At 41.5% G+C, this 12,046-nt stretch overlaps 1 protein-coding gene across 6 annotated transcripts in view; it reads right to left on the bottom strand.

Annotated features, from left to right (window-relative positions):
- Positions 1-6,136: 6,136 nt before the first annotated feature.
- pih1d1 (PIH1 domain containing 1) overlaps positions 6,137-12,046 on the bottom strand; it is a 45,456-nt gene continuing 39,546 nt past the window's right edge. For 3 of the 6 annotated variants that reach the window (XM_078269571.1, XM_078269570.1, XM_078269575.1), the window contains 9 exons: positions 11,638-11,695; positions 11,302-11,490; positions 10,566-10,627; positions 9,956-10,037; positions 9,723-9,819; positions 8,572-8,598; positions 8,328-8,406; positions 7,902-8,045; positions 6,137-6,250 (listed from right to left, as the gene is read on the bottom strand). In XM_078269571.1, coding sequence (XP_078125697.1) covers positions 6,215-6,250; positions 7,902-8,045; positions 8,328-8,406; positions 8,572-8,598; positions 9,723-9,819; positions 9,956-10,037; positions 10,566-10,627; positions 11,302-11,490; positions 11,638-11,695 — 774 coding nt within the window. In that variant the 3' untranslated portion in view covers positions 6,137-6,214. Of the gene's footprint in view, positions 6,251-7,901; positions 8,164-8,327; positions 8,407-8,571; positions 8,599-9,722; positions 9,820-9,955; positions 10,038-10,565; positions 10,628-11,301; positions 11,491-11,637; positions 11,696-12,046 lie in introns of those variants that run through there. The other 3 variants (XM_078269572.1, XM_078269574.1, XM_078269573.1) reach the window with 3 other exon arrangements.

The following is a 12,046-nucleotide window of genomic DNA, read 5'->3' as shown; positions in this document are numbered from 1 at the left end:
TGTTGTATATTTTCCATGTGATGTTTTCCTGCTGCACACAAATTGCCCTTCTGGGACAAAGAATAAACTGAACTGAACTGAACATAAGAATGAGTTGGAGTTTAGGGCCTATAGCCTTGCATAAATGCAGTCAGTATAATATACTGTATACTAATACTGTCAGTATAATATCAAAAGCAGAGGGAAGGACTTACTCAAAAGGTGTGTGAAGGTAAGACCTATGAATAAGTACATGATGAATGGAGAGAGTGACGGAGGGGAGAAATGATGGATGGATGAATGAGAGGTGCACATTTTAGCACCTGTGTCGGTACAGTCAGAAACCGCCCGTTTGGAGCTTGATGGTGAGAAGGGGGGGGTGCGGCAGGGGATTTGGGAGAGGAGTCCAACAGGCTCAGGCCTTAGCAGGGTTAATTTTAGTCAAGGGCAATATGAGTGTGTGTGTGTGTGTGTGTGTGTGTGTGTGTGGTAAAGGAGAATGGGTGTGCAACACTACCTCATTAGTGTTAAAGAAAGCCTATCGCTGGCTATTAATAAATTGTAGAGCAGAGTGAGAAAGTGTTAAAAAAGTAACTTTTTAAACTTTCTAAAGTAGTCTTTTATTCACTTCGAAAAACAATTTGGGAGAATAGCCACTATGTTGCTTGACATCAAAATTTAGAAATGACAGCATTGTTCCAACCAGGGAACTTGATACTAATCTGAACTAGCCACTGTAATATCCACACACACACACACACACACACACACACACACACACGCACACACGCACACGCACACACCAAACTGCACAGATTGCGTTAGTGTATGCAGACACCTGTTTACCCTCTGCTTTCCTCTGAGTGCTAAAGTCAGCTAGCCTGAGCTCATACTGTTAGCATTTGTGTATGTGGCAGTGACCATAAAGGCAAAGGAACAATGTGAAGGGTGGTAGGCTATCGTTTTAAGGACATTACATAGACTTATATCCATTTCCTGGACACTTTCCCTAATCTTAACCACTCACCTAAAATCGGCTTTGTCAAGCCATCACCATGTTAACTGATATTTAGTCTGAAATGTCCCCGAAGTGTATTAGTCAGTAACACAGACACAGAGTATGGTACTCATTAAAGCCGTAAAGTAGCTGTCAGACATTTCATGACAAGCACTAAAGAAAGAAATGCAAGCTATAACAGTGCTGTGGTGTTGATGAGTTCATCTGTTGAAAGCTTTTATGAGGGCTTTTAAAACAAAAAATATGGACCTAGTTTGGCACAAGTTAGACCTCATCCTGTGTCTGGGCTACAGAATGATACCCTAACCCAGCTACTGGATCAAAGGACACATAAATAACCCAATGTATATATATATATATATATATATAATAACTTGCTGATACTTGAATCTTGCTTGAGATAGATAATTGATTGTCTATTGTCAATAGAGGTTCTTCCACTGTGGTGCATTCAGGGATGCTCAGACACCCAAGATTTGAGACTGCTGCTGAGAAGCAGCGTACTGACAAGTTATGCAATCGCAAAATCAAGCTTAGCACACACATGTAACGTTGGAAATCCTGAAAGTACCATAACACTTGGTTACATTTAGTTTTTTGCTGATTGGCTAGTGTGTCTCATGCTGGAGCAAGGAAGAGTTTTCAAAGTACTGACAAAACTGATCCCCCATGATGAATAAAATGAATGGAAAATAACAGCTGCTTGAAAAATTATACATTAATCTCATTCTACTGTCTTATGAGAACAAGACAATAGAGAGGACACATATTAAAGAGCAGACAGACAGACAAACTTACCTGTATGAAGGTGTGGTATCACTAGACACAGGAGACAGACAGAGGGACAGAGACAGACAGAATGGCTATTATACAGAGAGAGGGAATTTTATACAGAGGGGTCGAGGGGCACTGTGTGTGTGTGTGTATGTGTTCTGTATGAATGTGGGTGTGTATGCATGCTGTGAGAATTACTGGATGTCGGAGTATACCTTACAAGAATAACCGTGAGTCTGTGTGCGCAAATGTGTGTGTGTGTGTGTGTGTGTGTGTGTGTGTCTGTGGTCAGGGCTGGGGGCCACAGGTGGATTAAGCGGAGGCAGAAAGACGAGCACCTCGTAGGATTAGGGAGAACAGAGGGATGACCTCACATGGCAAATGGAGGGGTGCCACAGGGCAGGTGGAGAGGGGGATGACAAAATAAAGAGGGAGGGTGTGACGGATGGAAGGAGAGAAAGCTGGCAGAGGAGACCTGGCAGAGCGAGAGGCGACAAGAGGAGAAGCAGTTTGTTAAAAGACAATAGTTATTGTACTTTCATTCATTAAATCTGCCACTAAACAAGCTGTGGTGAGTAGGAAATGAAAACAAGAGTCAGACAGAGCTGAGGTAGGGATGGACGACCAGAGGAAACAGGAAGTAGAGTCAAGTCAAGTCAAGTTTATTTCATCCATAAAAATGGAAATTACAGTGCTCATAGAGCGAGGAAGCAGAAGGTGCATGTGGGCTAAATAGACTGCACACTTAAAAAGACCCCCACTTAATGTTCTGAGAAAACCCTGATCAAAAGGTTTTAAAATGATCTGAATTGTAAATGGGGTCTGGTTTGTACCTGTCGGAGGGTATCTGGTGTTAACGGTCGGTTTGTAACCGACATACACTCGAGGTGTCAAAACCTGATGACAGTTTTCACTGTGACAGATTCAGAAAAGAGGAAGGAGGGACAGATAAAATAATATCAAATACTACTACATACTGCAGTACCCATACGCCTCAGCAGTTGTAACTACAAAGAAGATAGCATCCACAGCAACCGCATAAAAAAATAAATAAAAATAGCTTCACATTTGGGAAATACGCTTATTCTCTTTCTGACCTAGTATTAGAAAACAGAGCTGGCCTGGCTCTCCCCAAAGGTAACCCAACCTGGCTACTAGCACCTCTAAAGCTCACTTATTAACACGTTTGATTTCATTTGTTTTATCCAGGAACGTTTCCTGTTTCCATCTGTTTTTGGAAATGTCAGTTATTATCAATCTGAAAAGCGAACATTGTCAACAGTGTCTATGGGAAAAAAAGTTATGACATTTTTACTTCTGGTCCCACCTACTTCTTAACTGCTGTACATAGCGAGGGAGAAACGTGAGATCAGAGCGAGCCTAACAGATGTGGATGCTCAGCAACAGTAGGAAGAGAGAGAGAGAGAGAGAGAGAAAAGAGGAGTAAGGGAGGGGAGCGACAGGCAGAGGGATGACCAGACCTGATCCAGTAATAGAAGAGTGACTTCACTCATTTGCTTTTTCCATGAAAGGGAAGGTTTCCAGTTCACAGAAAGAGCTCCACATAATAAGAACACAGGCAATAAGTGATGACACTGCTTCACAAAGTGATTGTCTTGATGTGGTCTGCCCTTTTGTTGTTGACGTCACTGTGCTTGCTACATGTCTAAATGGAAGTGTTAAAGAGGTCATACAGCAGAATTAAAATGTTCCTCTATTTATATCTATGGCCAAATATATTTACTGAAGCCACTGGTAAGTGTAAGTGGCTACAGTTAAAAGATACAGTAATCATGAAGTAAATGTTGACAATGTACAGCGATAAATTGATGGCACCATCAGAGTTTAGATTGGTTCTCTATAAGCCTTGCTTTCACTATGCAATTCTGTCTGCCACCAGGTACGACCTCCTGGTAAAATGAAGGCTTGATTTACGGCACAAAGGAAGTGCGTCAACCATTGCGCAACTGAAACAGGAAAAGGATAGCGTTTTGTTTTCCACAGTAGCTATCGCCGGGAAGTGGAAATGGTGGACACTGACAACTGTCATTTTCTACTTTAAAGAGTATTTATTTCATTAAGGATTCAGAGAAAGGCTCAGTTTCCTGTTTTCTTGACTCCACTGATACTCCTTTTCCACCAACATGGAACAGGTTCCATTCCAATTCACACACATGAATTTGAACCACAAAATAAATTGGTTCAGATCCGAAAAGTTGGTTCCTAGCTGGAACAAAAAATAATTGCAGGTTTTCCTTGACCTCAAGTGCGTACCATGACATCAGTGGGCGTGTCATAGTCTACAGGTTGGAAAGAGAGGATGACGAAAGGAACAATGTTTACCTTAGTTGTGCATTGTGCAACCTCCTCCATTGAAGACACATCCTTGATTACAATGGTTCCGCTCCAAACTGGTGGAAACGGATTCCTCAGTGAAGTGAACCTGAGGAAGGCCACCAGAGGTGGTTGAAACTACTGTCCCTAAATTCAAGAATGAACTTTCACACGTAACTTTTTTGATTAAGTGTGACTTTGTACTACTTACCTATTAGGGGTGGCAGGCAGTAGCTCAGTCTGTAGGGACTTGGCTTGGGAAGGAGGGTCGCTGGTTCAAGGTACGGACCAAGTACAAAGTGTGGACTGGTAGCTGGAGGGGTGCCAGTTCACCTACTGGGCACTGCCAATGTGCTATTGAGCAAAGCAACAAAACCCCAACTGCTTAGGGCGCCTTTAATGGGCAGCCCCCTACATCTGACATTTCTCCATTAGTGCATGTATAAGGTCCTGTGTGTGTATTTCAGGCCTGTGTGTAATATGTAACAAACACCACAATAATGTCTTGTCATTCATAAAGGTCATAACTGGCCTGACTGATTTGCAAAACTCTGGGATTCAGGTAAATGTGATATATTTTCATGTGGGCCAGTGAAAACATGGACCCTGTAGGGTACTGTACTTCTGCTGATTCCTGCTGCTGAAAGCTAAAGCTTGTAGACAATCTGGGTGTGGAACATGAAAGAGAAGCATTTCCCCCTCCCTCGACAGCCACAGTATGCCTGAGATTCAGCAGGGCTTCAGTAGAGCTGCTCAAAGGCCAACTGGCCAACAGCAGATGAGGGGAAACCTCCAACTGTCACTGTGGGAATGTACAGTACGCTGTAAAAATAACAAGCCTGGCAAGGGATTGTTATTGGTGGTAAACATAATCAGAACCTTATACTAAATTTTTTTCTCATTAACACATCAAAGTAAGATTTGACTGCATGTAAGTGTCATCTCTACCTGTTAACGTTTGGATTATTTCTGATGCCGGTGCTAAAACGATACTTTTAAAACGGTGCTGGTGCCAGAACAGGACTTAAAAAAAGGGAGCAGAAAACAACCGTCGGCGATATTGAAGGCATCTTGTTAATTGCTAAGGCCATATGGTCAAATTTAAATAAATTATTTAAAATGTAATAACTTTTTTCACCAGTTAATTGCTGTTAAATGAGTAAAAAAAAACAATCACTAGATGGAAAAGGGTATTTTACTATAACTTTAAATGCACCATAAGGCTTTTCAGTTTCAAGTAAATGCACCATTGTCCCGTCTGTTATTTTTCCAACAATGGCAAGCAGTGGCCATATAGTGCAGCGAGTTTGTGTCTAACGCCGGCTACACACTGCCTGCGTGGCAGCTGTGTGGCGTTTTCTATGTCTTTGCACACCAGAAACGTGTCTGACGCGGCGCTGCTGCTGCTAGCCTCGTCTGTACACATGTATGTTTCCCATTGATAAACTGCACTCAAGCAGTAGTATACTTCCTGTTAAACATAAATATATACTGATTTGATTACAGCAAAGACAACATCGGCAGTATTGATTGCAAAATAGGCAACAGAATATTTTGTTCTGTATTGACAGGTGCAATATTAGAAAATTCATAATTATTTATTATTTTTTTAAATTACAATATCTGCATTTATGTCAAAACCTAGAGACTTTCAAACACCAAAATGTCATTTATTAATATGTATTCGTGTCAAAATGACATATGCACATCTTTCCTATTCTATTTTTTATGGAAACGCTTCCAACAAGCTTCCAAAAACTCAGAGTTTCCCATCTCAGGGTAAATCAACTCAGAGTTCAGGGTTAGACTCAGAGTTTGTTAAACCTCCTTCCTGAAACGGGTCCCCTGATGCTACATGACAACGTATCCAATAACAGTTTTAAAACCACAACAACCAAGACAGGGCTGGGACATCTTGGGACATTAGGTCCAGAAGTGTGAGAAGGGACACAAACATTTTGCAGGCTTTGGGACCTTCTGCCGTTTTAATGGGGATATAAGTCTTGAATCAAATAACACAGAACAGAAATGTGACTTCATAAAAAAAAAAACTTTATTATTATGACAGCGACATTTTGGAACAAAAAAATAAATATTATTTACATAGTTTTATGAAGACACCACGGGCATAGTGACTGTAAGTATCTGGGGGAGAAGAAGACAAGGACAAAGTGTACAGTATGTTAAGAGAAATAATGTGTAGTTTTAATTCATTTATAAACCCCTGGACTTTAATGGCTCAGATGTGTTTCAGCAATGTTTCTGCTCATGTTCAAATGTTTGAATGAATCTGCGCATTCAAACATATTCCACATAATTGTGTTTTCTATTGTTTTTTTTTAACATCTTTAACAAAAAAGCATCCATTTTATAAAGTGATAGGGACATAACGACCAGTATCATAATCTGAAGTTATCCCGAGTGTCAGTAGCACAGTGCTGTTAGTGCTGGTCCCTTAGTACATTCAGGGATACAGGATTTTTTTTTATTTAGTAGCTTTTCTTTTATTGTCCATATTATTCATTTGGATTTGATATTTTATCATCCCGTTCATGATGTATGTTTATGATGTCTTTAACCTACTGGAGATCAATTACCTACCTACCTACCTATACCTACCTATACCCAGGGCTTAAAGTGAAAAAAAAAATCCTGAGTCCTTCTTCCATTACACAATAATAAAAGTCATAATTTTTAAGAAGTAAAAAGTTTTGGATCAATTTTTACTTCTTCCATGTTCAATTAAGAGTCAATGTAGATTTACATATTGCAATAATATCATAATCCTACAATGAATCATTGTGAAAACAAAACTTTCTAGATGTGTCGTTACTTTGGCCATCATCATCATCAAAAAAAGTACATTCATGATTTTGTCCACGTTGATATTAGTTGCTTCATGTACATTTATTAAAAACCTTGCATTGTTTAGCTTTTCATATAGCTAGACGTCTAAACTCTGGGACAAGGCCGTTATGTTTGATTCCAAACAGACAGCTTTGTCAAGGCAGTTTGGGCTTCAGATAGCTTTTACACAGTGGCCATCGTTAATGACAAATCGTGTTCCGCTATGAACGTGCACACACGTATTGTACCGGTAACGTACTCGTATGACAGAGTGCACGGACCGAAGCTTTGTGACTAGCATCTAATGACTAGCAAGCACTGGCTTTCCGCTGCTGCCGTACAGTATCTTCCTTGAACACGCGCTGCAGAAGCAAGCCCCCGGCTCCATTAATTTGAGGCACCAAGTGCTAAACAGCTTCCCGTCTCCACCCTTTTCCTCTTGTCCTCTATTCATGCCCAGCGCCATTTGTTTTAACTCCTTTCTCATCTAAAGCTGTATCTACATGCTCCAAGTTTGATAAACTTTGCCGAGTTACCACGGAGACCACACTGCACTCGGCAAAGAGCCGCCCTAGTTTGCATCTGATTGGCTAACTCCTTTCATTGGTAGGTGGAAGTCAAATCAAAAACAAATCCCATGTGGACTTTTTAATTTATTTATTTTTCTAAAATAGTCATACGCCAGAAATCCGGCACCAGGCCCGAGTACTTTAAGCCCTGCGTTAGTTAGAGCTGCGTTCCTCTCATATGATTGGTAGGTGAAATCAATTGATTCGAAACTCATGCAAGTTTTTTTTCCCTCACGGCCGCATGCTGGAGATCCGGCACGGTGCCGGAATACTTTAAGCCCTGTATACCTACCTACACCTACCTACCTACCAGTTTGGGCCCGTTTGTGTGCAATACATACAGTACTATATTACTATATGCTTGCGTGCGTGCGTTGTACCTGAGTGCTGTTGTTGTACTGGGCCACACTGTCCTCCTGGTGGATGATGAAGGGATGGAAGATGTCCAGATGGAAGAGTGAGGGCCGAGCCGTCACCACCAGGCGGTCCTCGCCGACGTCCAGAACCAGAGAGCGGGACGACTGCTGCACAGGAGACAAGTTGACCCAGCTGAGACTCTGCATCAATCGATCATGTACTGCAGAAGATGTGGTGACGTAGAACGTGACATGGCAACATCATATGCTGAAGGAGCTTGTCTGACTGTGTTTTTTACATGGGGAGGACAAGAGTGTGTTTATGTAACAGTAACAGTCTGGCTAAGGTCTGGACACATTTTCCAAGAATAATCCAAACCTTTGACTGGTACTGTGTGTGTGTGTGTGTGTGTGTGTGTGTGTGTGTGTGTGTGTGTTTGGATGTCTCACCACTCCGGGTAGCTTTATTTCTGCAATGAGGTACTCTGGATCACCAGCAGGGGGCTCTACAAGCAAGGTGAACTCTGGTCTGGGGACGGTGAGGAAGTGGAAAAGATTAAAAACAGACACGGAGAAAGACAAAGCAGAATTGGAAAGACAAAGAAAAACAACAGTGGTAAAAGCTATAAACCTGTCTCACAAGTTGCTCTGATTTTGAATAATACGTCAAAGAGGCAGATAAGAAGAGGTTTACCTTTTGGCTGTAACAGTGAAGCTCTCCCTGTAGGAGAAGAGACAAAGTGGGAGATTGGAGCGTGTGATGCAAATCATAGAACTCTACGGTGGCCCTGAAGTGCAAATCACAACAGCAGCAAATCATAAAACACAACAGCAAATAGGAAAACACAATGGCAAATAGGAAAACACAACAGCAAATCGGAAAACACGACAGCAAATATGAAAACACAACGGCAAATAGGAAAACACAACAGAAAATAGGAAAACACGACAGCATTAACTTCTACCGGAAAAGGTAGGGCCTATCTCGCAGGGGACGGACCCACCTGATTGGACAGACGGACTGTCTGTCTTTTAACAGGAAGGAGAGGTGAAAAACACGGAAAAGCGCCTACTTTTAACAGTCCGTCTGTCCAATCAGGAGGCTCCGTCCTCTGCTAGATAGGCCCTACCTTTTCCGGTAGAAGTTAATGCCGTTTTGTTTTTATATTTGCTGTCGTGTTTTCCCATTTGCTGTCGTGTTTTCCTATTTGCTGTCGTGTTTTCCCATTTGCTGTCGTGTTTTCCCATTTGCTGTCGTGTTTTCCTATTTGCCGTTGTGTTTTATGATTTGCTGTTGCGTTTTTCTATTTGCTGTTGTGATTTGCACTTCAGGGCCACCGTAGAACTCACTGGGAAAAAAAAAAAAAAAAACTTTTTCAAATTAAGAGAAATGTACACGTTTTGGCCCGTGGCATTAGTCAATACACTGGAAATTCCCACACTAGTTATGATGTAATATAGTCTTTGTCTTGTTATAGACTTTAAAGATCACAGGAGCCCTGCAGGACGTAAACTACAACCATAAATGCAAGTATGCCGATTGTATGAGCTTTATCTAATTAAAGTTCATTTTATAAAAGGTGAAAGAAACTACAAAAAGAAACGTGGCGGTTTTAAAAAGACATGTGTGTCTGATTGACCCTCATCGAAGCGAGAGTCCAAAAGAATTTAACACCACAGAATATCCTTTTAAACACAGATTACTGTGTCTAAAAAAGATGTCAGTATGCACGTTTTGTTTCTTTTCTCTAGATGACTTGATAGAAGAAAAAAAAGAACCCTGCAACAGGCTGAGGATGTCACTCGTGTTTTGTCACTCAGAGAGAGAGAGTCAGAGGGACGTACTGAGGCTGCAGCTCTTGAATCACCGGCCTGCTCTTCGTCCGGATGTTTTGCTCGGTAACAGAACCCAAGAACTTTCTGTTCTTCAGCACCTTCCAGTCTGCAGAAACACAAAAACTAAAATCAACATTTGCTCTCAAGAACCCACCAAATCTGCTCTCAAAAACACACCACAGACAGACAGCCACACACACACAGACAGACAGACACACACAGACACACACACACACACACACCTCTACTTAGCTCCAGATTGTATTTGTTCTCCAAACCCTCTAAAGACACCAGGATAACAAACTGCTGGAACAAGGGATCCATCTACAAGACACATTTCATATTTTTACACATTAGAAGGTTAGGACTTTCGTTTCTTCTCACCGAGCAGCTATACCACAGCCAACAGGAGGCTTAACAGGATACCCGCATTGGCATCTGTTGTTTAAGTGTAGAAAATCACAGATCAGCACAACACAGATGATTCAAAGGAACACAACACACAGTGGCAGAGTTCGATGTTTCACATTTACCTCAAGCTAATTTAAAACAGACAATCAATTTTATTTTCTAAATTTCAGATTATTTTTTTTTTTAGTTCAGCGTACTATTGCAGTTACTGCTACGGTAATAAATCAAATTTCCTCTGAATGAAAGCACACATTCACATAATATTCTAATATGTTGTGAATATGATCTAGCCTCAAATTCCGCAATTAGTGATGTCACTGATTGAGAATGCCAGCCCAATTTTTCATATGTCCTGCCCACTGGTGCTACCTGAGCAAGAATAGCCCGCCCAGTGGCTTGTTTGTCTCTCACACACACACACACACACACACACACACACACCTGGCACTTCTGGAAGAACTCCTGGTTGATGACCACATCATATGCTGTGCAACCCTGAGAGTCTGAAACAGATTAAACAGACATATGGATGTGGATCATGTGGAAGTATGTGAAGTAACTGATAAATATTTGGAAAAGTAGGTCTAACTGATAAATATTTAAAGAAACTTTAAAGCGCTACATTTGAGAATGGAATTTGGTGTGGTAGCTGGTAGAATACCCCATCTGCCCCCCTAAGTCAGTGGAACTAGGGGAAACTTTCCCCCCCACTGCTCTCCCATTTTTGCATTTTGAACAGGGACACTTCAGGCCCCCGATTTTTTTTTAGTTAGCCAATGTCCCTGTGGCCCCGCTCCTGGATCCGACCAGGATTTGATGAGCCCCAGCTTGCAGTTTTTTTTAATAACCCTTCAGTTCCGTGTAAGCCTCAAAGAAAACAAGAAGCTCACATGAATCACTCGGCGTGAACATGGAGATAACCTAATCTTCTTTTTGTTTACGTGCAGTGTCTCTGGGGGCATTCATTTCAAAGATTACTGTGACGACAAAGGAATATGTCTACACATTACTGCCAGGAGTTCAATGCCGTGGTTGATTATTTGAACCCACAGGCCTAAAAGAGTTGAACTGCATACCAATGGAATGTAGGACAACGAAGAAAACGTTACACTTTGTACTCTGAATTAAGTCACTACAAAATGTAGTATGTGTCGTGTGTGTGACTTTAGTCACATACTGTTGTCTACTTCAGCGTGTGGCTCGCCGAGGCTCATGGGAACTCTAAAGCCGCTTGGATCTTCCGATTGGAGCAGTTCCACCAGCTCCTCTCTGGAGAGTTCAGGTGGCAGCGGGACCGAGTTCGACTGACAGATGTTGACAAAGACCTTTTGCTTGCCTGGCTCTGAGACAGTCTTCACACACATGCCTAAGATGGGGGGGGGGGGGGGGGGGGGGTTAGAGAAAAAGAAAGAAAAAAGCCACAAAGACAATATTTCATATCCATGAACAAACTGTGGCACTGTCTTCGAAAAATTTGAAGATTTGATATAACTTGTACTTTGGAGCAACTTACCAGGTTGTGGTCGGATTACTTTGGAGTCTGGGTTTTCAGTCTGCATCTTTCCCACTGTCTAAACAGAAAGCAAAAAAGAACGAGGTATTGAAAAACTACAAAGTAAGAGGAAGAAGTCAAGACAAACGAACACAAACAGAAAGAAAGCCCACTTATGTGCTGCTAATGATATGGTTTTACGACTTGGTGTTCGCATGGTGTAGAAATATCTTATTATACGTACTAGACATTTCCAGGAAATCATGCCTCATCTGGAATCCAGCAGAGGACAAAAAAATTCCCAGAGTAAATTTAAAATAGGCCTAACCCAAAGTATTTAACTATAACCTATAATGTCTGCATTACATCACAGGCCTTGTGTGCTTTCATAGGCTTGGTTATGTATTCTTCATCCAGAACACTCTCAGGC

The sequence above is a fragment of the Sander vitreus genome, chromosome 15, assembly GCF_031162955.1.
Source record: "Sander vitreus isolate 19-12246 chromosome 15, sanVit1, whole genome shotgun sequence".
Classification (NCBI taxonomy): domain Eukaryota; kingdom Metazoa; phylum Chordata; class Actinopteri; order Perciformes; family Percidae; genus Sander; species Sander vitreus.
The sequence above is the reverse complement of the archived record's forward strand: the minus strand, read 5'-3'. Positions and strand labels throughout refer to the sequence as shown.